The 27,097-nt window shown below is 39.9% G+C and overlaps 1 protein-coding gene across 1 annotated transcript in view; it reads left to right on the top strand.

Annotated features, from left to right (window-relative positions):
* LOC108138498 (inactive dipeptidyl peptidase 10) overlaps positions 1–22,313 on the top strand; it is a 252,831-nt gene extending 230,518 nt beyond the window's left edge. Inside the window, exons 7-9 of the mRNA XM_041710131.1 lie at positions 19,100–19,224; positions 19,284–19,678; positions 22,144–22,313. Coding sequence (XP_041566065.1) covers positions 19,100–19,224; positions 19,284–19,678; positions 22,144–22,313 — 690 coding nt within the window. The remainder of the gene's footprint in view (positions 1–19,099; positions 19,225–19,283; positions 19,679–22,143) is intronic.
* Positions 22,314–27,097: the final 4,784 nt, after the last annotated feature.

The following is a 27,097-nucleotide window of genomic DNA, read 5'->3' on the forward strand; positions in this document are numbered from 1 at the left end:
TTTCAGGTACTTTGCAGCTTAAGAACTTTTTATTAAGTTCATTTACATTAATGTCTTGTTCAAGTCTTGGTTTAACTTTGCATATTCCCAGCTTTTTAATTATTTTCCATGTCTGAGCAGTGGAAGATGCGTTGTTGAATTTATGGGAATAGAAATTTGCCTTGGCGGTGTCAGTAAGTTTGGTCACTTTTTTTCTCAATGACTTGAACACTGCGTAAGCTTGAGGTGTCCTGTACCTTCTCCACTTATTGTACGCCCCGTCACGCTGTAATATTGCGTCTTTGATGTTTCTTTGGAACCATGGTTTTTCAGAAAAACGAATAACTTTGCTACGAACAGGTTCGACACAGTTATATAAATAACAAATATTGTTTTGTAAAAGGTTAACTTGTTCGTCTACTTCGGAAAGGGAATATATGTCATTCCAATTGCCCAAATTAAAGGTGGAGTCCAAAAGGTCATAGTTGATATTTCTAAAAACCCTAAAAACTATTGAATGGTCAAGGTATTGTAGGTCAAGTGCGTAAGTCAAGTATATGAGGTCATGTTTTGAGAACGATGGGACAATAAGTTGGTCATATGTGGCTACTTTGTCTGTATTAGACACAAAAAATAAGTCTAAAAGCGAGTTGCGGGTTTTGGTAAAATGCGTAGGGGACACAAAGTTAACCAACTTCATCCCCAGCGATTTCATGTCCTCTGCAAGGTGGGAATCCCTTAAAATATCGCTATTAAAATCGCCTGTTATAATGACGTCTGAATAATTAATTGACACGTCAGGAATGATGTTTAAAAATTGTTCATAGTCAATACGGCAGTTAGGTCGGTATACACACCCAATTAGTAGCTTATCAGCATATCTTTGGCATCTAATTTCTATAAATAAGTATTCAATTGCACTTCTGGTTGAGTGTTTAAATATAAACGTGGAACATAACTTTTTACTAACATATATTGCAACCCCACCCCCATGACTATCACGGTCAGAGCGATGCAAATTATAACCATCACATTCAACTAAAACATCACATAAATTAGGAACAAACCAAGTTTCAGAAACACATATAACATCTACACTCGAATTGATAAAGAGGTATCTAAATTCTTCAATTTTTCGTGTGAGGCTTTGAGCATTTATATGACACACATTAAGACCAGCTCTCTTCTCTCCGAGAACCCTTAACATCGCATGGCTATTTGATCGATTTGGATTTATGTTTATGTTATTGTTGTTGCTATCACCCATTTTAAATTATTTAATTGTAATATTAGCTGCGCTCGCAGTCTACAAATATTTATGACATATAGACACACCACACCAAGAAACAAAATAAAATTAATGCGACTGATACTAATCCTAAATAAATATAATAAAACTACTGATAATTTCACAACAATGGTACATAAATATAAGCGCCTCTTAGGTGCGAAATGAATTATCATTTAATGTCCCAGAACTAGCAGCTTCCAGCGCAGCTAATTCCTCGGGGGTGCAAATCTCCATTTGGGCCAGTTCGCCCAGGCGTTGCACGCAAATGGCCTCCCCTCCCTCTCTCTCCTTTACGAAGATATCTCCACGGCGAGAGAAAACAGCTGTTAGGCGCTTCAGCCTCTTGAGATGCATCGCCCGCTTGAAAATTTCATATTTTGTTTTGGTCAGCTGTTCGTTTATATATATAAACGCTGGCGAGTCTAGGCCGATGAGCTTTAAGCTCAGTTGCGTTTTGTTTTCTTTTCGGTATGCCGCGATCGCACGCAGCAGTGTCGCCTTATCGTGCACGTGTTCCATTTTAATAATTATAATTGGATCCACTACTGTACGGGTCGATTTTCGCGGTCGCGTTCGAAAAATCGTACGTATTTTAGGCGGCGGGGTCAGTTTGAGCGAGAAGCACAGTGCGTGAAAAAGTGCTTTCACATTTTCCCCCTGGACTTGTGGGACCCCATGCCAACGCAAGTCACAGGCGACTTCAGACGCCGCCTGTGCGTTGCAGGAGGCCACCCACTTTGCCTCCAACTCGTCAACGCGCTGATCCTGGCAGTTTTTAGACAGTTTCGCCTCCAGCTCCTGGACCCGCTGCCTCAGCATCCCCATCTCTCTCACCTCGCTCTCCAATTGAGTGACTCTCAGTGTGAGTTTGTTGCAGTCAGCTGCTATTAACTTAAATTTTTCTTCCAGAGTGCCGGTTATACGTGCCTCGCCATCACGGATCTCCCCTGCAAGACTTTCCTTTAGTTCGGAAAATCTGAGGTCGATCGTGTGAAGCAGTTGAGCATCGGAGTCACGGGCTCCCTTCAGATCGGAGTGAGTTTCCTTCCTAAGTCGCTTTGCTGCTGAAGACATTATTGTGTTGGTGCCGAGAGGGTTGAGTGTTTTGATGTGTTGAGTGTTTTGATGTGCTGAGTGTTTTGTCTCTGTGCTCTTGTGTTTTGCTATGCACTGTTTCTTTATTGGATTGTTGTTGCACTTAATTGTGGATTTATTAACAAGCGATTTACTGCTTAAAACTTCCGGGCAACAAGAACTTTAACGTGTTGTACTCTTATTAATGATGCTGCCGTAAGCAGTTTTTAATTTTTTAAGCCGAGTTTAAGTTGTTTTTCGGTGTTTAAAGCGGAGCTTCACAAAAGTGCGTCTATTTCTCTCTCGACTGCACTTTTGACCTTGTTGCTCTTGCCGTGTGAGGGTCCAATGTCCAGCGTGGTATCGTTAATTCATGGTGTCTCCGCTTTGCTCGGGTCCAAGTTCCGTTGTTTACTGTTTGACCTTGTTGCCCTTGACTCCTCCGGTATTCTCGCCTCCTTCGCTGTTGCTAGGCAGGTTTCCTGCATCGGAATTTGTGGGGAGTTTTACGACTCTTCACAACGCACTCGTTATATGTTTGTCATTGTAATACCTTTGATTGTTACTTTGATTTTTATTTCCCTTGTTCTTGCGATTATGATAATAAGATTTTTGTAAATAAAGCATCATAAAGACCTTGTTCCATGGTGGCTTGTTTTAATTTTGGGATAGTATCAAATTCCTTGCGAGCCAACGACATATACATTCTATCTGGTAATTTTCTGTCAATGGTGGTTTTGACTGTCCTCTTCAACATTTCAGAATAATTACTTTTATTTACAGGGTCACTTTTTAACTCTTACTTATCAAAAATATTACGATGTTGAACTTCCAGCGACTGGATGAATTTACTGATGCTTCCGGAGTATGGAGTGTAATCCAATTGTTTTACAAGCGTTATATAGATCCTGTGATCCTTAAACGATGTTGATAGGGCATCTCGGATTTCCAACCATGTTGTCGCTCCTGCCTGAATAACAGCTTCCAGTGCAGTGTCGCCTACACTTGCTTGATAGCGCCACAAATGATATGGGCTTGACAGGCATCTTGTGTGGGGTACAAGGTCAATAATTGATCGACCTGGCTGATGAACACCGATAACTTTCCTGGTGCGCCATCGTAGTAATGTAGCTCCCTGATTTGAGTCAACAGCTTATTGAGATGAAGATCGGAGAGCTAAGTTTAAGTTTAAATGTTTCAGAATTAAAAATTCGACTTTGAATTTTGATTCCGACCGCTCGGGATTTTTTTCGGTTTTGAATACTACACGCACGTAGATTCTTTTGCGGATCAAACTTTGAATCACTGTTTTACCTCGCCGGTCTGGATAGCTAGTTGTGTAGCGTATCCTTAAGTTTGACCAGTACCGTACTAAAAGGACTATTTTTAAATTTTATACCCACCGACTGCTCCAATTAAGTACTCGTATAATTCGTACGTTAAAACAAAATTATTTTACTTTATTTAACCTAATTATTTAAAGATTATTTATAATGAATAACACCGACCAATTCGTTATAGGTCTCAAACTGAACTTTTCTAATTGAACTACAAGGGTTGACTTTCGAGCCTCGGTCTCGAGCTTTTGGGTGAATTTCGAAGATTCTGAGAGAGAGCTTAATTATGGATCGTGATGGCTTTTATTCATGCTTTGATTTCTCTTGAAGTCAATCGCTCTTTTATAATTTGATAATTTTGTTTTCGAGCTATCGAGTCCGAACATCGAGCGTGTGGAAAATGGGGCAAGATGTTTAGACACTAAAAGTTGTTTAGTCTACTGCTGGGGACTTGTGTTTACTCGACTGCTGGGGACTTATGTGGAGTTGTGGTGTCCCATGAGTGTATGCTTATCAATTGATAATGATTCTTAGTTGTAGGGTAGCATGGGATGTATGTGTTATGTGTTTGTACAATTGAAGGGTAGTATGAGGTATGATGATTATACATGTTCTGTGTAATTATAAGTAGGCATGAGCTAAGTCAGTGGGACTGTGTATATGTCACTCCCCTAACCTTTGAATTTGGCCTGTCTTCAGGCGGATAATGTGGGATAAATCATAATGTTATTCACCGGAATGATCTGATCATTTACAATTTTGTCCGGGATCGGTTGTATTATATTATTTCTTTTGTTTGAATGTATAGCAAAGGTTCTATTTTGGTTACGTTGTTAATAATATAAATTGACTGTGTAAAATCTGCAAAGTTGTTTGAAATTATAAATTCATCTATTTGCATAGTACAATTCTTGATTTTAATAATGTTGTTTCCTTGTATAGAGACTCTATTTTTATGCAGTTTTGATTAATAGTTGTTTCGAAATATTCCATGTGATTAATATGTGTGGTTCTACATAATTGATTTGGAAATTTGTATGTGCTTTAGTGTATTTGCATTCAGTAGGTTCCTGTTTAATAATTCCAACTAAACATTTGTCAAGAATTGGTTTATCTGTATGTGTGTTATATACCTTATCCTTGTAAATATAAAACTTATTAAATATAGGTTCGGTGAGGAAGTAGTTGGACCCATCGGGATATAGGACTATTTCAAGAATTGGAACTTCTGTGATTTCGCTAGGAACATGAGAAATAATTAAAATTTCATTGTATCTGTTTTAAGCCAAGTGGATGTTTAAATTTTTAGTAATTTTGTAGAATTTTTCTGTTTTAGATAATTGTATTTAAGTAATTTCGGATTAAAAATTCCCAGTCTCGTGAGTTGCAATCCCATTTCTATATTCTCGATATATTCGGTGAATTGTGGCATAAGAAAGATTAGAACTGCTACTTGCTGATCTTTTTTTTCTGCTTTGAATTTGTTGATAATATCTAATTTTAATCAAGTCTACGATCATAGTCAAATCATGATCCTGAACAGAATTTTCTGACAAATTGTTGATATTTTCCTCTAACTCATCCCTGTCATCTTGGTCTAGCGTGCCGAAGAAGTATTTGTAAACTTTTCCTACCATATTTACCAGACCTCGTTTGTTTCAATAAATTATCCTCAAACCGTTTATTTCCCTTTTTAGATTTTCGACTAGGTACTCAATTTGGATTATGTCGGGAAAGAATTTCGCCTCTTTCATAAGTTCTCAAATATTAGCATGGTCTTATTTATGCTTATGCTTAAATAGTGGTATTCGTAACTTGTGGGAATTTCCGTAACTCCTGTTTGAAATATTAGGTATCCATTTTTGGCGCTAATTGAGCTTACTTCTATACTATTCCCTTGAAACGTAGTGATGAGGGTGATTACTGCCAGACAGATCGTTATTACGGGAAATACGGGGCGTATCTTACTCTTCTTCGATGGGTCTGGAATTATCATATTTATTTTTGTTAGTCTTATTTTGTTATTTCCGACCCAATAAAGTATATATATTCTTGATCAGCATCACTAGGCGTGTCGATCTATCCATGTCCGTCTGTCCGTCCGTTTCTACGCAAACAAGTCTCTCAGTTTTTAAGCAATCTGCATGAAACTTTCCCAAAAGTTGTCTTTCTATTGTAGGTAGTATATAAGTCGGAACAAGCCGGATCGGACGACTATATCATATAGCTCCCATAGGAACAATCGGAAAAAAATACAAAAAAAATTATAACTTTGCTGTTTTTAAATATTTTTATTAGTTCTTCGACATATAGTAATGGTTTACTATTTCAGAATTACGGTTTAAATTTCATCAAAATCGGAGGACTATATCATATAGCTCCCATAGGAACAATCAGAAAAAAATAGAAAAAAAAATTATAGCTTTGCTGTTTTTAAATTTTTCTATTAGTTCTTCGACACATAGGAATGGTTAAATATTTCAGTATTACGGTTTAAATTTCATCAAAAGCGGACGACTATATCATATAGCTCCCATAGAAATAATAAAAATATATAAAATAACTATCTAATATTTGAGCTGCAAATCATCATAGCTTCAATGTTTTTCAACATATACGCAATTAAATCTAATGTTTTCAAAAGTATTCAATTCTTGCAATAGCTGCAAGGGTTTTGCTTTCTTTCTTGTTTAATTTTTTTTTAGTTTTTCGACATATAGTAATGGTTATATATTTTAAAATTACGGTTTAAATTTCATCAAAATCGGACGAATATATCATACCCATAGGAACAATCGGAAAAAAAAATTATAACTTTGCTGTTTTTTAATTTTTTTTTGTTCTTCGACATATAGTAATGGTTATATATTTTAGAATTAAGGTTTAAATTTCATCAAAATCGGACGACTATATCATATAGCTCCCATAGAAATACTAAAAATATTTAAAAGAATTATCTAATAATTGAGCTGCAAATCATCATAGCTTCAATGTTTTTAGACATATACGCAAGTAAAACATAATTTTAATCATTTAAAAAATATTTAATGCATTTGCTGCAAGGGTATATGAACTTCGGCTTGCCGAAGTTTGCTTTCTTTCTTGTTTGAATTTAGACTTGTGTACAATTTTTCTGCCTCTGTTGGTTTCTTCGAAGTGTTTTTCATTCACTTGTTTAATCTGACCTGTCTTTTTAAATGTGTTGGTCAATCTACATTTAACAAGTGGGGATTGCCTGTATTTCGTATCAACTTCATAACTGTGTCTGTTTATACCCTTGCAGAGGGTATTATAATTTCAGTCAGAAGTTTGCAACGCAGTGAAGGAGACATCTCCGACCCTATAAAGTATATATATTCTTGATCAGCATCACTAGGCGAGTCGATCTAGCCATGTCCGTCTGTCCGTCCGTCTGTCCGTCCGTTTATATGCAAACTAGTCTCTCAGTTTTAAAGCTATCTGCATGAAACTTTCCCAAAAGTTGTCTTTCTATTGCAGGTAGTATATAAGTCGGAACGAGCCGGATCGGACGACTATAGCATATAGCTCCCATAGGAACAATCGGAAAAATAAATGAAAAAAAATTATAACTTTGCTGTTTTTTAATTTTTTGTTAAGTTCTTCGAAATATAGCAATGGTCAAATATTTCAGAATTATGGTTTAACTTTCATCAAAATCGGACGACTATAGCATATAGCTCCCATAGGAACAATCGGAAAAATAATTGAAAAAAAATTATAACTTTGCTGTTTTTTAATTTTTTGTTTTGTTCTTCGACATAAAGCAATGGTTAAATATTTCAGAATTATGGTAAAAATTTCATCAAAATCGGACGACTATAGCATATAGCTCCCATAGGAACAATCGGAAAAATAAATGAAAAATAATTATAACTTTTCTGTTTTTTACTTTTTTGTTTAGCCCTTCGACATAAAGCAATGGTTAAATATTTTCGATTTACGGTTTAAATTTCATCAAAGTCGGACGACTATATCATATAGCTCCCATAGGAACAATCGGAGAAATAAATGAAAAAAATTATAACTTTTCTGTTTTTTAATTTTTTGTTTAGTTCTTCGACATTTAGTAATGGTTAAATATTTCCAATTTACGGTTTAAGTTTCATCAAAGTCGGACGACTATATCATATAGCTCCCATAGGAACAATAAAAAAATATAAAATAACTATCAAATAATTCAGCTGCAAATCATCATAGCTTCAATGTTTTTAAACTTATACGCAAGTAAATTATAATTTTAATGTTTTCAAAAATGTTTAATTCTTGCAATAGCTGCAAGGGTATATGAACTTCGGCTTGCCGAAGTTTGCTTTCTTTCTTGTTTTGTTTAAATTTCAATTTTGTTAATTTTGTTTTGTTGTATATTAAAGTCGGGGCTTCCTGCACATAGAAAAATATTGGCTGGAGTTCTTTTAGTGGTATTATGATTTGTTTTGTGATTGTAAGCATATAGGATTTTGTACATCGATCTTCTATGTTTTGTTCGCTACCAATAATTCTCGTTTAACGTTTTATGAAATCTTTCTCAGATACACCATTTTTACTTGTAGTTATGGCTTTATCTATGCCCTGTGATCTTAACCAATTTTGCAATGCTATTCACATTTCCCACATCCTTAAATACCTTTATGATAGCTCTCCTTGCTTCTAACCAATCTCTACTTTTTACTTCAATTAATGTAGCAAATTTCTATGCACGATAGGAAGATTTGATTCCCTGTGAAATAAAAATCAATCACATATTTTTCTCTAGCGTTTAGCACATAGGGTGTTGTTTCAAATGTGAGTTTAGTATTTATTTTAGTAATATTCTTATTTTAACCAATTACAAGTTTTTCTATACCTGTGTGCAAAAGTTATGTATGCTTTTTAAAGATTAAATCCTTAAATTCGGCATAAGTTAGAATATCAATTAGCTTCTTGTTACATCGCATCAATTTTGTGAAACTACTAGTGCTTATGAAATCTGTATATGCCCTTTGGAATATCAGGAAGTCGTCATCATCTTGGAAATAAAAAGCGCTTATCTTTGTGCACAAATATTCCTTGGTGAGCGTTTTAGCTAACTCATCGTCATTTCTTCAATTGTGATTTTTATTTTTATTTCTGAAACTAATGACTTGTGTTAACTGTGTCTGTTTCTCCCTTTACTATCTTTATTTGCTTCGAGAATAGCTGAGTAGCTTAGTAAATTAAGTTATCTTCAGCAGCACTATGCATTGTTGCATCCATGCTATCCGCAATTTCGCCAACCATGGCTTCTTCTATTATTGTGCAGCAAAGAGCATCGGCTCATAATTTTCTTTTCCTGGAAGATACTTAATTTTGTAATCGAATTCAGTCAATTTAATTTTCCACCTTTGCAGTTTCATGTTGGACTCTTTTATGTTGTTAAGCCACACCAGTGGTTTATGATCGATTAATATTTCAAACGGCCTGCATAAGGGTTATAGGTTTAACTACCTTACCAAAGTTAGGGATGAATTTGCGATAGAACCCACATAATCCCATGAATTATTTTATTTTCGTTTTGGTGTTTTTGGTAATAGAAAACTTGTGATTGCGTTTGTTTTGTTTGGGTTAGGTCGAATTCCGCCAGAAGTGACAATGTGTCCTAGGAATTCTGTTTCTTTCTTGACGACTCACTTTTGTCCAATTGCAATTTTAAATTAGCGTCCCTTAATTTTCCAAAGACTTTCCTTAATGATAAAATATGTTTCTCCAAAGAAGTGGAGTACATTATGATATCAACCAAGTATACAATCCTTGTAGATTAAATCTTCCAACAAATTGTTCATGCATCTCTTGAAAGTTGCCGGAGCATTTTTAAGGCCAATGTTTGGTTGAAAACGCTGTTTTTGCAATAGAGTTTTTCTCCATCTGTATTTGGTGGAAAACCTTAGCTAGATCAATTGTGGTGAAATACTGACATTTCCCTAATTTATCAAGTATTTCGTCCATTCTAGAAATCGGAAACTTGTCATTGACTGTTATTTCATTAAGATTCCTGTAGTCGAATACTTGTCTGAACTTTGGTTTACCTGAGGCGTCTGCCTTCTTGGGGACCACGCAAATAGGTGAACAATAGGGGGACTTAGACTTTCGAGTGATGCACTGCTCTATTATGTCATTAATTTGTTTGTTTACCTCCTGATCAACGCTCTGGGGGTATTTGTATGGTTTACGATAAATCGGATCTTCATGCTTGGCTTGGATAGAATGCTTGATTGTAATAGTAAAAGTCAAATTCTCACCTCCCTTGTACTGAATGTCTCTATACTCGTATAGAACCTTCTTCAAACATTCCACCTCCTCAACATTGAGATGTTCGAGTCTGAACTCGTTACATTCGAGTAATTCGTTATTGATCGCGAAGTTAATTGTCTCATCAGCAATAGATGTAGGATCGGATTTCATTGCATTTTCGTCCTTTATATCTTTGCTGGTTTTAGGAGTAAGGCACTTTGAAGGTGCGGTCTTCTCCGTTTTTTGGTTTGTTTTGGTATTATCCTTCCTTGATTTTGGTTTCAGGCACTTTGCTGATGCGGTCTTATCCTTTTGCTTTGGGTCAAGGCATCTTGCTGATGCGGTCTCGCCCTTTTTCTCCTCGTACCTGAATATATAGGTCTTTGAACCTAAAGTTACAGTTTCCTTCTCATAGTCAATCTTTGCTTTGGTATCTTCTTAATATTGCGACCTAATAGGAAACATAATTGTGAGAAAATGTACGGACGAAGAATTTTTGTTTGAACGGACATGAACCAGTGGGCTTGATTATTATGCTCTTGTTTAATTTTATTGGGCGCTTTATTGTGTATACCGTGAGATTTTCTTCTATTTCTTTGAAATTTTCAAATTTTTTCCTAATGATATTGATGGACGATCCTGTGTCGATCATACCTTGTTAAAGATTGTTCTGATATGTGATATTTACTTATTGACTGATTCTTTCTCTTCTCCCGAGTCCCAGGTTTGCGATGCAATTTGATGAAAATTTACGTCTACATCCATTCTGCTCTGTCCGCTATTGTTTTCCCTTTGTTTCTTTACAGGACCATTGTTAGTTGGGTTGTGCGAAGTAGAAGGTTGGAAATTCATGGGATTATTCTGACTACCTTGGTTTAAACTGTTCCTAAAATTGTTATATGTTTGTGGGTCAGTAACGGTAGGGTTACTTGAATTACGATTCTGAGCATTTCTATCCCAATTATTAGCTTGATAATTATTTTGATTAGTTGATGATTAATATGCTGTAACGACATGATTTCTTAGATATTTTCGCTCGCTACATTAACGGGCGGCTAGCTCAGAGAGGTTATGGGTTCGTTCCACCAAAATTTTATTGGGTGATTGCCCTTGACCAAAGAATAATGCAAGAGTTCTGTTGGAATTGAACAGGTTTTAATTCGTCTTCGTATACAAGCCTCGCGGTTCTCCGCTACTGCTGCTCTTCGTCGTCGTCCTCTGCGGCGTCGCTCCTCTCGTCGACTGCTTACTGGTATCTGACTCGTGACGGCTCCTTCGAGACTCTGGATATTATGCGAACCTCGCTGTCGGGACCGGCAAGGTATTTCGTCTAGCAGGTAGAACTAGGTTCTGCCTTTTCGCCCAGCCACCTTTATCGCAGGCTCCACGCAAGGACTCCCTGAGCTCGATTTAACCACGACCTAGCACCCGATGCATTTCAGCGTTGTAGTCTCAGCCTTGTAGACTCTCAGTCGTTCGGCGTCTCGACTTTGCGATCTTGATCGACTTGGCACTCGGCACTTGATTAACTTGCTACTGGTCTCGCGTACACGCACTCGCTTTGTTCCTCGCACTATTACTTGCTGGTGCGCTGCGCTTACGCCGCCTTTTTATAGCCTGTGATGGTCCCGTTATTTCCCTTCTTCAGCTTGCGTGATCGGGTCCAAGGTCCACTGCTGCACCGTTAGTTCACGGTGCGTCCTCTTTGTGCAGGTCCGAAGTCCGCCAATTTATCGTTCGACCTTGTTGCTCTTGCCGTGTGAGGGTCCAATGTCCAGCGTGGTATCGTTAGTTCACGGTGTCTCCGCTTTGCTCGGGTCCAAGTTCCGTTGTTTACTGTTTGACCTTGTTGCCCTTGACTCCTCCGGTATTCTCGCCTCCTTCGCTATTGCTAGGCAGGTTTCCTGCATCGGAATTTGTGGGGAGTTTTACGACTCCTCACAACGCACTCGTTATATGTTTGTCATTGTAATACCTTTGATTGTTACTTTGATTTTTATTTCCCTTGTTCTTGCGATTATGATAATAAGATTTTTGTAAATAAAGCATCATAAAGACCTTGTTCCATGTTGGCTTGTTTTAATTTTGGGATAGTATCAAATTCCTTGCGAGCCAACGACATATACATTCTATCTGGTAATTTTCTGTCAATGGTGGCTTTGACAGTCCTCTTCAACATTTCAGAATAATTACTTTTATTTACAGGGTCACTTTTTAACTCTTACTTATCAAAAATATTACGATGTTGAACTTCCAGCGACTGGATGAATTTACTGATGCTTCCGGAGTATGGGGTGTCATCTAATTGTTTTACAAGCGTTACATAGATCCTGTGATCCTTAAACGATGTTGATAGGGCATCTCGGATTTCCAACCAGGTTGTCGCTCCTGCCTGAATAACAGCTTCCAGTGCAGTGTCGCCTATCACTCGCTTGATAGCGCCACAAATGATATGGGCTTGACAGGCATCTTGTGTGGGGTACAAGGTCAATAATTGATCGACCTGGCTGATGAACACCGATAACTTTCCTGGTGCGCCATCGTAGTAATGTAGCTCCCTGATTTGAGTCAACAGCTTATTGAGATGAAGATCGGAGAGCTAAGTTTAAGTTTAAATGTTTCAGAATTCAAAATTCGACTTTGAATTTTGTTTCCGACCGCTCGGGATTTTTTTCGGTTTTGAATACTACACGCACGTAGATTCTTTTGCGGATCAAACTTTGAATCACTGTTTTACCTCGCCGGTCTGGATAGCTAGTTGTGTAGCGTATCCTTAAGTTTGACCAGTACCGTACTAAAAGGACTATTTTTAAATTTTATACCTACCGACTGCTCCAATTAAGTACTCGTATAATTCGTACGTTAAAAAAAAATGATTTTACTTTATTTAACCTAATTATTTAAAGATTATTTATAATGAAGAACACCAACCAATTCGTTATAGGTCTCAAACTGAACTTTTCTAATTGAACTGCAAGGGTTGACTTCCGATTGATCTCGAGCTTTTGGGTGAATCTCGAAGATTGTGAAAGAGAGCTTAATTATGGATCGTGATGGCTTTTATTGATGCTTTGATTTCTCTTGAAGTTAATTGCTCTTTTATAATTTTATAATTTGATAATTTTGTTTTCGAGCTATCGAGTCATAGAATGTCTTTGACTATAAGTGATATCAGGGTAGTTGTGATCTCCCTTATCGACTTAAGAATGTTTTACGAAGTTAGGGATAAACAGGGCACTCCGTGAGATATTAGAAATTAGTTAATTATAAGATTTTATAAGCATGTAAGTTTGTCTATCGTTCCAGAGCAAGGAACAGTTTTTAGCACTTGTAATTTTTAAGTGTAGGCCTCTTGAGCCTCCAAATATTGTCACTTAATATGTTTCCCACACTGCACAAAGGACATGTGCGGCGTTTAAAATAAAGCTCTCCTACTCAGTACAAACAGATGCGGTCTCTGCGTAGGCCACAGATAATAAAAACAGTTTGCAATTATAACAAATGAATAAATTTTAACAAATGAAGCCGTGTCATTACTTGAAAGTTTTTTCACGCTGAGTAGAAATCATTTCCAGCTCACTCAAATTAAGACGTTAAGCATTGATTTACTCGAAAGACTAAATAACATTAAATAGACTTTAAGGACATCGTTTCTGAACCAATTTTTGAAAGTTGCTGCTGAAGTTCTTTCAAAAACTAGAAATGCTGCATTATTACTTTTGCCAAATTGGTTATGCTATTATCCATTTTGTTGCTTAAACTGGCATTGCCATTTTTTTATGGATATATCTCGTAATCGCTGAGAAATTTTTTGTTTGTTTCGTCACCAAACTTATAGGTATGGAATGGAAGAAAAAAAATGGGGACCAATCTTGTCCGACAAAATTCCATCTTGTGCCTCAATATTCCAAAATTAAAAATTTCTTAGCAATTTTTAGTCAACCATTAAAAAAAATAAACATTTAAAACTTCAACGAAAGGAGACAGCAAATGCCAAAATAAAAAATGATTTTTGTACCGTTTTGTGGTCATAGAGTGTTGAAAAAAAAGTGCGGAATTCATAGAAGCGTATTTTGCATATTTCAATAAACCCGGTTATACTGCTGCACTTCCAGTGCTACGTCCTGATGGAGTTCTAAAACCAATTGCCCCAAGAATCGGATGAGCAAGGTCGCTCACATTCCACCAGGACATAAATGCCAATGAAAAAACGATTCCTCCTATTAATGCATTGCACCGAATATTCCTATAACACCATTTTTGAAGGAAATACACAAAATCAAAATTTCATTGAATCCCTTATATGATAATGAAGACTCCGAAGTTGACCCAATGTTGTAGCAAGCCGTCTAGCCAGACGGCTGGTGTGATCCAGCAAGCGATCTCTGTTTTGATTTGACAAGCTACAAATTGTTTCCGCAACCGTCGACACTCCCGTGACCTGAAACAACACAACACACCCAGTATCCTCCTAAGCGCCTTTGATATACACGTTTGTACCCTTTTAAGAGATGAATAATAGGCTGTGCCTTAGCAAGTTATTCCTCAATTCAACGTCGGCAGGACTATGGCATTGAAGAGCCGCAACTTAGCCTGAAGGGTTAGACCGATACCTGGTCGAAGAAGCCAGTCCATTCTATCCAGTTTTGATCTAGCTGAGCCACACACGCGGTCATTTTGTCATTCCAACAAAGGCGACGGTCCAGTGTTACACCAGGGTAGGTCACCTTGTCTTCATGTTGAGCCTATTCCCATCAAGGTAGAGGCTACGCGAACAGCCAGGGCTGTGAGCAAATGTGGCGTGCTGCGTTTTGTCGACGTTCATTGTAATGTTCCACCGAGAAGCTCAGCACTCGAATTCATTTAAGAATGCCTAGTCACGCCGGGAGACAGACGTTGGGGTACTACTAACTGCAAGAAATGCAGTGTCATCTGCATAGGTGGCCAGGAGTGTACCGAGTGGAACTGGGTTTGGAAGATCCGACGTATAAACGGTAACAGGACTGGCCCTCAGGCAAAAGTGGCATTAGTTTGTAAAGGAGACCTTCGTGCCAAACCATGTCTTGATGTCGAACATCAAGAAAGACAGCTGAGCAGTATTTGCGATCTTCCAAGCACCCAGTACATGATTTACTACTCTGTGCACTTGCTCAACAGCACAATGGCGACTACGAAAGCCAAACTGGTGGTTTGGAAGGGCTTAATCAAACTCAGCTTATGCCAAGCATGATCCGCTCAAAAATCTTGGAAAAAGTGGAAAGGAGACTAATCGGACGATAGGAATCTTGGGAGTACGGGTCTTTTCCTTTTTCTGGTACCATTGTGACTAGAGCCCGTTTCCAGGGAGCTGCGTAATGGCTAAGCTAGGCGGAGCCGTTTCTACCTTTTCGTCAATCGAGTCCATGCCAGGAGCCTTAGTGGAAACTAGTCGCCTAATATGATCACGAACCGTAAACAGAGTCCTAATATAGAGATAGTTGTTTGGACTTCTTGGCTTGTTGTATAGTTAAATGGAGTAAAGCGATTTTCCAAATTATATACAAATACTTCAGCAATCTCGGAATCGCTGTGTGCCCAAGTGCCATCGTTATGTTTAAATGAGAATCTCTGAAGCGGCTGTCTATTTTGGTTGCGATTGCGTTTCCACAGCGCAAACCCGTGATTCTGGTTAGGGTCAATGGCACTGAGCTTGTTCATAAAGAATTCAGACTTGGCCAAACGAAGGACTTTTTTAAGTTCTGACACAGCAGCCTTCCTCTTTGCCATGTCGATGGTATGCCTCGTCCTCATCCAGGCGCGGCGGAGTGCATGACCTTTTCTGGCCAAGGCAGCAATTTTTGGCTTCGAAGTGGACCAAGATGGTGCAGGAATAGGAACACTTCTAGCAGGACGGGCAGCTTGGTGGATCTGCTCAACTAAGAATTCAGCAAAGGAATCAACTTCGTCCACGGTAGTAAGAGAGGGATGCTTATAAATCGGGGCTGAAAGTCGAGCACCGAAACTTCTCATATCCGAACCACGAGGTAGAAGCCTGGTTTTTGTAACGACCGTATAGGCAGCAATGCAGAGATATATCAAAAGCGGAATATGGTCAAAGGAAAGATTGGTACATTCCGAGATAGTAATGTGGCTACACGGGATGCCTCTGTACACCGCAAAATCAATAGCCGTCGGAAAGTGGTTATTAATCCAAGGAAAATGCGCTGAAGAAGCCAGTCCATTCTTTGATTTAGCTGAGCCACACACGCGGTCATTTTTTCTTTCCAACAAAGGCGACGGTCCAATCACCTTGTCTTCATGTTAAGCCTATTCCCATCAAGGTAGAGGCTACGCGAACGGCTAGGGCTTCGAGCAAATGTGGCGTGCTGCGTTTTGTCGACGTTCATTGTAATGTTCCACTGAGAAGCCCAGCACTCGAATTCATTTAAGAATGCCTAGTCACGCCGGGAGGCAGACGTTGGGGTGCGACTAACTGCAAGAAATGCAGTGTCATCTGCATAGGTGGCCAGGAGTGTACCGACTGAAACTAAGTTTGGAAGATCCGACGTATAAACTGTATACAGGACTGGCAAGAGCGGCATTAGTTTGTAAAGGAGACCTTCGTGCAAAACCATGTCTTGATGTCGAACAATAAGAAAGACAGCTAGCAGTATTTGCGATCTTCCAAAGCACCCAGTACATGATTTACTACTCTGTGCACTTGCCCAACAGCACAATGGCGACTACGAAAGCCAAACTGGTGGTTTGGAAGGGCTTCATCAAACGCAGCTATTGCTAAGAGTCTAGCAAGCATGATCCGTTCAAAAATCTTAGAAAAAGTGCATAGGAGACTAATCGGCCGATAGGAATCGGGGGAGCTCGGGTCTTTTCCTTTTTCTGGTACCATTGTGACTAGAGCACGTTTCCAGGGAGCTGCGTAATAACTGAGCTAGGCAGGAGCCTAAGTGGAAACTAGTCGCCTAATATGATCACGAACCAAAAAGAGAGGCCTAATCTAGAGATAGTTGTTGGACTTCATGGCTTGTTGCAAAGTTAAAGGGAGTAAAGCGATTTTCCAAATAATCTATAAATACTTCAGCAATCTCGGAATCGCTGTGTGCCCAAGTGCCATCGTTACGTTTAAATGAGAATCTCTGAAGCGGCTGTCTATTTCGGTTGCGATTGCGTTTCCACAGCGCAAACCCGTGATTCTGGTTAGGGTCAATGGCACTTGTCCATAAATAATTCAGACTTGGCCAAACAAAGGACTTTTTTAAGTTCTGACACAACAGCCTTCCTCTTTACCATGTCGATAGTAAGTCCTCATCCAGATGCGACGGAATGCATGACCTTTTCTGGCCAAGGCAGCAATTTCTTGCTTCGAAGTAGACCAAGATGGTGGAGGAATAGGAACACTTCTAGCAGGACGGGCAGCTTGGTGGATCTGGTCAACTAAGAATTCAGTAAAAGAATCAACTTCGTCCACGGTAGTAAGAGAGGGATGCTTCTAAATCAGGACTGAAAGTCGAGCACCGAAACTTCTCATATCGGAACCACGAGGTGGAAGACTGGTTTTGGTAACGACCGTATAGGCAGCAATGCAGAGATATATCAAAAGCGGAATATGGTCAGAGGAAAGACCGGGACACTCCGAGATAGCAAGGTGGTTACACGGGATGCCTCTGTACACCGCAAAATCAATAGCCGTCGGAAAGTGGTTATTAATCCATGGAAAATGCTTAGGCCCGCCAGTGGCCAGAATCTGCATACTTGAGTTAGAAAGAACCGACATTAACTGTGATGGGCATTCCAATCTGATATTGTGGCGCTCAGGTGATCTCGCACTCTGTGTCCCTGACTTGCTGTCCCTGACTTGACTCCTCTCACCTCGTACCGCCCGGCCAGGTTGTTACTGGAATCGATTGCATTCCTCGTTGCCGATGGTGATGACTCGCGAATCCATTCTCTCGCACTTATTGTTGCCGGCCGCTGCTAATCCTGGAACAGCGAGGCTGGTGAGGATCGATGTTGTATCCCAAACTCAAAGGCACGTGGCACGGACGCGAACTTGTCTTGGTTCTCGGAACAACCCCGACCGTCGTCGTTCCTGGTGAAAAAGCAAGTGAGATCTTGGTTCATCTGGTTCAGTGTGACCGTTCCTTCCTTTTCAAAAATTCCTTCTTTTTGTGAGTTTAGATCGTGGTTAGTTTTCTTGCTGTGATCGAGATGTGTCTTGGGTAGCTTTTATCGGTGTGGTAGCCTTGTTGCGGGGTTGCCGGACCTGGGATTCGGTGAAACTGGATATTCTGGCTTACTAGATGCTTTCTGGCTTAGAAATTATAGTTTGCTAGGAAGCTTTTTACAAATAAGTACGCGGTTATTTTATGAGCCAAAGGGCTAAACTTTAAATATAATTATTTATCCCTTCAGAGGGTCTTAGTTTAGTGAGTATATACTGTGATAAGAATATCTGTAAATATAATAGAAAATGTGATTCTTCACAACTTGCCAAGATATACCTCAAATTTTGGGTGTTCTTTGTAATAATTATTATATGGCCCGCGCGTAATCACTTGCTTGCTCTGTCTATAGTGCATCAACTTTCAACAATATAAATAATATTTCATACATACACAACAGCTAATAATTTATATATTAATTTTATTTCATGATTTCGTTTAATTTTGACTTTTGTTTTAATTGAAGTAAAAAAAAAAAAACGACATATTTGTGTGGTGGAATTGTTGACCTAAATATTTTTGAAAAAAAATGGTTGAAAAATTGTAATTTTAGAGAATTGGAATTTTTCGAGTAGGTTTGTTCCACATTTTTGTTCCCCTTTTGGTACATACAAGATTGCTGAAGAATCAAAAAAAAATATTTCTCTCGGTTTACAAGATATAGCCGTATCAAAATCGCACATAAGGTTTTCAAAGGCCAGTTTAACAACAACATAAAATATAAGCTCGAACCAATTTTGCAAAAGTAATAATGCAGAATTTTTAGTTCTTGCAAGTACTTTCAGCAGCAAATTTCAAAAATCGGTTCTGAATTTATGTGTTGCACTATGTAATTAAACTCACGGAACTAATTTTAAAAAGGAAAGACAAATTATAGACTTATTTACTTTCTTATTAATACACAAATTTTATATTTTTTTGTCATTTTTCAGGTTGTAGAAATATTATGTTGGGATACCCTAAATCACAAAGTTTACTTTTTGGCTACTCAGGATAAAAAACCTGGTCAAAGACACTTATATTCTGTTAAAGATCCAATACATGACGATACCAGGAAGTAAGGACCCGGCAATTCAATAATCCATTGTTTCTTTATTTGATTATTTTTATTAACAGAATCGAACCGCAATGTATAACATGTGATTTAGGTGAGGATCTTTGGAGTAGTCGCTACTATTATACGAACTGTTCACATTTTGATGCCTTTATTACACCACCATTTGGTGTTGCAACGAACTATGGAATTGAGTTCTACATATTAGAATGTCAAGGTCCAGGACTGCCGGTATCTGGAGTTCATTTGCTTGAAACGCACAGCTTGGTGAAAATTTTATACGACACACGGCCATTTTACACAGAAAGACTACAAAAGCTGGCATTACCGACCCAGCGATCTTTTGAAATACCATTACCGCATGGAGGACGAGCTCAAGTTCAATTACTGCTTCCCCCCAGCTGGAGAGAAGAGTTACGGGATGCTGCATTTCCAGTTATTGTTGAAGTGTACGCAAGTAAAAAAATTTTAAAGTATCTCCCCAATCATATTTGTAGAGAGAAATGTGTAAATATATTATTACTCCGTTTGCCAATGGATCGTTGCTGGTCACTGCAATACGATCGCAGGGTGTCAATTTCGTCAGCAAAAAGTTATATCATTGTTTTTACCCAACTTTTAAATTTGGGCCAGCTACCCATTAGTAGATGTTTCCCAAGTCATTCGTGTCATATTTCAATTTATTAAAAAAGATAAATCTTAACAAGGTGTGCATCTAATTGGCAAACAAGATATGTATCTAGGAGTGATAATAATTAAACAAGAATAATATATTGCCGAATTAAAAAAATGTGTATATTGAAATGAAACTAAAACTATTACGAATGTACAAGAAAGTATAATATAAAAAAATTATGTGTACTGTAAAAATTCATGTCAAAAAAAAAACATTATATTACACTGACTTACAAATTTAAATCGATAAAATCCTCCAATGATCAAAACCTAGATTTTTGGTGCAGATGAACTCCCTCATTCAAAAATGACACTCAACATTTTTTGTATGGTACCATTTTAGTTAAAAAGTGCAAACAACATTTTTCACCTGTTTTCATGCATATTTAATTTTTATCTTCAGTTTTGCGTAGCCGATTTCGGTCGGCGATAGCTTATTTCACTTAAAATCGATCATTCTTCAACTTACTCATCCATGTTGTAAGTATAGGTTTCCTTGTATAGATGCTATAGCTCTACAAAGTTGGAACGTTTTTCACTTGTTTTCATGTTATAATTTATGTTGTTTCCTTTATGTGGATGCTGGAGCTTGAATTGTATGGAATGTTAAAAAATTATGTATTTCTAGTGAAACAAGTTATCGATGACCGAATTCGGTTAGGCAGATCTGGAGATAAAAATATAATTGAAATGAATATAGGTGAAAAACGTTATTTACACTCAAAAAAGGGAGTCCATCTGCACCGGAAAACCAACGTATGATCTCTGGAGGATTTCACTGATTTAAATATGTAAGCCAGTGTTATTTATGAATTTAGGGAAGGAAAATTTAAGGTTCAATATGCATAAAGATAATAATATAAATATATATAATCATCGATTAAACTTTGATTTATATTGATATTTATTTATTGACGCTTGACAGTAAGTCGGACACTAACACCTTTTTGTGTTGGTTTCTACTCAACACTATGGATCAATTTTAAAATATAATATATACATTTTAATTATTTCAGATTAAACTCCGTTCTCAACTCAAATGCCGTGCTTTGAAGAGCACAAACAAAAAAGATGTGAAAGAGAACACAATTATAAAACAATAGCACTACTTTACTGAACATGTATGCAAATAAGTTGGTCTGCAATCAATTGCACTTATTTTTCGTGTTTTGATTCGGTCGTAAAGAAAATAAACAATCAACGTCAACGGACGTATTTTGTATCGCTCCGCCGTGTGATTAAAAACATAGTGAAAATTACCAAAATTTAATTGGCGAAAAGACGCTCGTTTCGCCCAAGATAACTTTCAAATTATTCAATAAAAAAAAGTTTAACGAGTAAAAAAAAAAAGACGACGTGTAAGAGCGCAACTCTAAAATCAAAGTTAAAAACAATGAGCAACAAGACGAATGTCGGCTCTTGTCCATCAGAAATAACGCTTACTTAGAAATAAGAGCGGATGAGTTCTCAGCACCAAACATATTTGCAATCTTGCAAGCGGATACGGCGCGAGCTAAATCACTCTCTCCAGCAGTATTATGCTAAAGCGGCCAAATTGAATCTTGGAGTTCCCAATGTCCGTCCCCCGATCCGTACAACCTTACCAACAATTTGGTAATTACAACAACTACCAGTACAATGCCCTTAATTAAAACTTGTAACGACCTGATTTCTTCAGTATCTCGCTCGCTACGTAAACGAGCGGCTAGCTCAGAGAGGTTGTGGGATCGTTCCACCAAATTTATATTGGTTGATTGCCTTTGACCAAAGGTAATGAAAGCGTTGTATTGGGATTGTAAAGGTTTTATTCGTATCATCAAACATAGCCTCGCGGCTCTTCCGCTTCTGCTACAGCTGCTCCCCGTCGTTGTCCTCTGCGGCGTCGCTACTCGTAGTCTACTGCTTGCTCTGACTCGTGACGGCTCCACCGAGACTCTGGATGTTATGCGAACCTCGCTGTCGGGACCGGCAAGGTATTTCGCCTACCAGGTAGAACTAGGTTCTGCCTCTTCTCCCAGCCACCTTTATCGCATACTCCACACAAGGACTCCCTGAGCTCGATTTAACCACGACCTCAGCGTTGTAGTCTCATCCTTGTAGACTTATAGTCGTTCGTTATTTTCGTTAACTTGCTACTGGTCTCGCGTACACGCATTCGCTTTGATCTCGCACTTTTACTTCGGGGTGAGCTGCGCTTGCGCCGCCCTTTTTATAGCCTATGATGGTCTCATTATTCCTTTCCTCCAGCTCGCGTGATCGGGTCCAAGGTTCACTGCCGCATCGTTAGTTCAGGGTGCGCCAATTCACAGTTCGACCTTGTTGCCCTTGCCGTGTGCGGGTGCAATGTCCAGCGTGGTACCGTTAATTCACGATGTCCCTGCTTTGCCCGGGTCCAAGGTCTGTTGTTCACAGGTTGAATTTGAACAGACAGTTCGCTGTGTTTGAAACCCCCATTCCGATTTCCGTCGTCTGGCATTCCGAACGTTCCGATCGCATTTATCGATAGTTGGGTCCAGCATTGCCATCGCTGTCCTAAGTTGACAGGGTGCATCGTTTTGACCGTTTATTGAGAAATCCATTATTTTCTTGTACCCATCGATCGCAACTATCGATCGACCGCCTATCGTCCAGGCGCCCCCGTCCCTAATTTTCTCACTGGCCTCCCCGCGTGGAATTTCAATTTCCCGTTATTATGCCCATGATGCCGACCAGTGACGGGGATCGCGACACCAGGGGGACGCCAGTAGCTGGAGAACGGAACCGGAGTCCCGCCTCCACTTCGCTCCTAACTGTTCCCTGGCGCGCTCCTCCCTCACCTCGCGCTCCATCTGCTCTTTGCTTCTGGCGTATGTGAAGAAGAGTAATTAGCACTGGTGAGTGGTCCGATGATAGATCCAAAAGCGATTTTGCAGATATTAGATTGCGAAGAAAATATTTTTTGTCACAGCAAAATCATTTAAATCAGATAGTTTTCTAGGATCTGTTGGCCAGTATGTAGGACTGCCTGGTGAAACGTAGTCCAGTTTGTTGCATGTTTTGATGGGTGCATTATATAGTTGCCTTCCTTTGGGAGTCACAAGGCGGGATCCCCAGTGTGTGTGCTTGGCGTTGTAATCACCTGCTGCTATGAATCGCTCTCCAAGTGAATTGTAGAAGTCCATAAATTGGTGTTCGGAGCCAGTAAAGCGGGGTGGGCAGTAGACAGCGGCAATGACAAGGTTGCTGGTGCCCAACTGTAATTTTATCGATGTAGCTTGCAGATAATTTTTTGTAAACCGTTGGTGAAAGTGGTGTTTGATACGGTCTCTTATTAAGATGCCGGTTCCGCCATGTGCTTTACCATCTGGATGATCGGTGCCGTAGAACGTGTATCCTCGTATTTGAAAGTTATATTTGCTGGTGAGATGCGTTTCTGCCAGCAACATAACGTCGATGTGATTTTCGTTCAGAAATTGAGTTATTTCAGGTATATGCCGTGGAACATCGTTGGCGTTCCACAGAGTTATTCGGAGGCTAGGCATAATTTATTTGGACTGCTGAGCTGCAAGCATTTGTAACAAGATATTTTGGTTTTGCATTAGAGTTTGCATGGTGGTTTTCATGAAGGACATAAATTCCATCATATTTTGTTGCAAAGTTATCATCATAGTTTCCATGTTACTTTGTGGCTGTCCCATGGCCTGCTGTATGTTATAAGTTTTCGGCTCTATGTGAGCTGTGCCTGATCTTAGAGCACTGGCGTAGGAAATGCTGTTGGTGGTGGTGACCTGGCTGCTTTTGCGAAGAAAACTTCGGGTGTCGTTTGTGATTTCATGTAAATGTTCTGGCGTGCCGTTGTCGCTCTTTGCATCCGACTTTTCATCTCCTTGTAGACTGGACAGCCTCTGTAGTTTGCTGTGTTGTTTCCTTGGCAGCTTACACACTTTTTAGTGAGAGAGTCTCCCTTGTTGGCAGTGCAGGGTTCGGAGCCGTGGCAGTTTCCACAAGCTACACAAACTGACCTGAGGGTGCAGTAAGCCCTGGTGTGTCCGTATTCCTGGCAGCTTGTGCATTTCACTGGCCCGTTCCGTTTGTGCGGCTCTTCAACTGTGATCCTACGGTGCAGAAGGTACTGCAACTTGTAGATCGGGTGCACTGCGTTTTTTTCAAAGTTCTGCTGTCTGGCTCCAGCTCAACCTTGAAAAGTGGTTGCGGCTTCTTGTTTTTGTTCATAATGTTTATAACATTTTTGGCGCAAAAACCGTTTTCTTTTAAAGCCTCTATAATTTCAGAGGGGTCACATCGGGTTCTATTCCCTTGAAGACAACTTGTAAGCCCTTGCAACTTTTCAGCTGGTACGTGTAGTAATTCTTTTTGGCATCGTTTAGGTACTTCGACACTGCTCGGAAATCATCTTCGGTTTTGGTTTGAAGTTTGGTGTCGCTTATATTCCCTTTCATAAGCGGAATAACATGAAAGTTATCCTTCCCGACAAGCTCAACTATTTTGTTGACTAGGACGTTGGAGATCTTCTCCCGAATAAAGATAGGTGGGGCTTAAGTTTCTTTGGGGCTAATTCTTCATACTCTGTTTCAGGCTCCGCCAGAATGGAAAATCTATTTTCATTTAATGGCGCGAGATTTTCAGGGCCTTTGTTGGTACGGTTTATTTTGGGCATATTGCCGTCATTTTTTTTTGGAGGGGTTAGCTTGCGCTTGGAAATATTAATATAGAGATCCATGCCTGTCTGCATGACCGAACCCGCTTGCGGAATTGTAATTTTTTTTACCGTAGCTTTGTTTTTGCCGTTTGACCCGATTTTTGCACTTGGTTGTGTTGTTGCTTTACTCGCTGCAGAAGAAGAGAGTGGAGTCGTTATTGCATTGTTGGCAACAGAGACCGTTGTAGTTGACGAAGTAGTTGCTGTTGTTGTTGCACTAGGTGGCAGAAGCTCGGTTGGAGTTTTGCATTGCTCACTCCATGGTGTTTGAGCGGTGAAAAGCAGGGCGGGAGAGCAAGAACTAGCTCTCTGGTTTTCGGCGGTCAGTAAACTTGCACTTTCTGACACTTTCGGTTCTAGAGTATTACTCGTGAACGAGAAATAAGCAGTGTTACGGGCCAAAGAGAGACGACGTTTGTCTTGCTCTCTCTGAATTTTTTCACGGGCTTCGTCTTGTTGTTTTTGGCGTTGAGTGCGCTGATCCACGTTCTTACTAATTTATTGATAGAGCTTAATATTAACTAATTAATTAATTAAAACTTTAGTTTACGATATGCGAATTAGCATCGCGAATCGCAAAACCTCGCGTTTATAAATTTTTTCGAACGTTTTCGACTAAGTGGCTTATTGTTTTTTTGGAGCGTTAAGAAAACACGTTTACACGCGACCGAAATCAACTATCTCTGGGATCTGGGTGAGCATTTTTCCGACCACCTGCAGCTGACTGGGCTTGCACCTGAGGCAACTCTCACAGTTCCGCACATATTTCCTGATGTCGCGGTGCATGCCCAGCCAATGACACCTCGCTGCCACCCTCGCGATTGTCGGTATATCATGATTCTCAGCAGTGACTCGCTGCCTTAATCGATTGGTACGCATAGCTTCCATGCGATTACATCCTTGTTGCTCGCTCTGTGAGGAGTGTGCTGGTACAGCCGGTCGGCCTCCACTAAGTAGTCCGGATATTTGTGGGGGTTCTGAGCTATCTTGCAATCTTGTCCCTTATACAACTACATTCGGCTTGTTTCATCGGTTGACTTGGTGGCTTCGTCTTCATCGTTCGGCAGGTTTCAGGCAAGGACTGCCGCCACAGTGCGTCCGCCACAATACTCAGCTGGCCTTTTCTGTAAGCGATTTCCCATCGTGCGATTCTTCCGGTTGGGCACTCGATGCTATTCAACCACTTCAGGGCCATGTGATCTGTTATAACTTTGAAGTGGGATCCATCCAGGTACGACTTTACTTTTCTTATGGCCCACACAATTTCTAAACATTCCTTTTCAGTGACCGAGAAATTTTTTGCCGATGTCCGGCTGGAATAGTGAGAATGGCACCCAGTCCATAATCACTGGCATGTGTCTGCAGCACAAACGGTTTTGTGAAATCCGGGCATGCCAAAATTGGGTCGGCGACCATCCTCGCCTTGACAGCTTCAAAGGCATGCTGGTGGTCGTCGGTCCATTCCCATTTGACACTCTTTCGGAGAATGTCGTTTAGCGGATGCAGTAGCCTGGCAAAATCTGGCACAAAACGCCTGTACCACGACGCCACTCCCGAATACTACCGCAGCTCCTTGACAGTTGCCGGTGGTTTTAGCAACGCTATCGCCGATACCTTCTCCGGATCTGTCCCGATGCCCTTGTCTGTAATGCGATGCCCTAAATATTGAAGTTCTTTCCTGAAGAATTTACTCTCATCAGCGTTTACTTTCAGGTTCGCCGCTTGCAGTCTTCTAAATACTTCCTGTGGGTTACACATGTGTTCTTCTAGCGTCCGTCCGATGACGATGACATCACCCTGATACGCGAAAGCGTGCGGCATCATTTCGGGTCCTATAATATGGTCTAACGCCCGCTGGAATGTTGCTGATGCCGAGTTGAAACCAAAAGGCATAACTTTCCATTGGAACAAGCCTTTCCCTGGCACTGTAAATGCGGTGTACTACCTGCTGGCTGCCTCCAACGGTATCTGCCAATACTTGTCCTTTAAGTCGAGTCTGCTAATGTATTTAGCTTCCCGAAGTTGGTCCAATATATAGTTGATCATCGGCATTGGGTATGCATCCTTTACGGACTTTGCGTTTATTTGCCAGAAATCCACACACAGCCTCCACTTCCAGGCCTTCTTCCTCACCATGACTATTGGTGAGCTGTACGGACTCCTTGACGGCTCGAAGCAGCTCTTTTAAAGTAGCTCGTCTACTTTGGCGTTGATCTCGCCCTGCATTGACCGGCTGATCGTCCTTCATGGTGATCCTGTGTACTGCCACGCTTGCCGTGCCTTGCATGTTTTTCAGGCTCTTCAACTCGGTCTTTAAAAACTGGTCCACATTATTTTTCCGAAAATACCTTCGGTGATTCCACGACTGCTACCGACAGGTTTTCCTCCAGCCGCCCTCGGTGTCTTTCCTTCGCCGGTATCACGACGCTGTGACCAGCGCATTTTGCCTCGGCTCCGATTTTGGTAAGGATGTTTATGATCTGGTTTATATCCAGACCATAT

This window comes from Drosophila elegans, unplaced genomic scaffold (assembly GCF_018152505.1).
Source record: "Drosophila elegans isolate 14027-0461.03 unplaced genomic scaffold, ASM1815250v1 contig_788, whole genome shotgun sequence".
NCBI lineage: Eukaryota > Metazoa > Arthropoda > Insecta > Diptera > Drosophilidae > Drosophila > Drosophila elegans.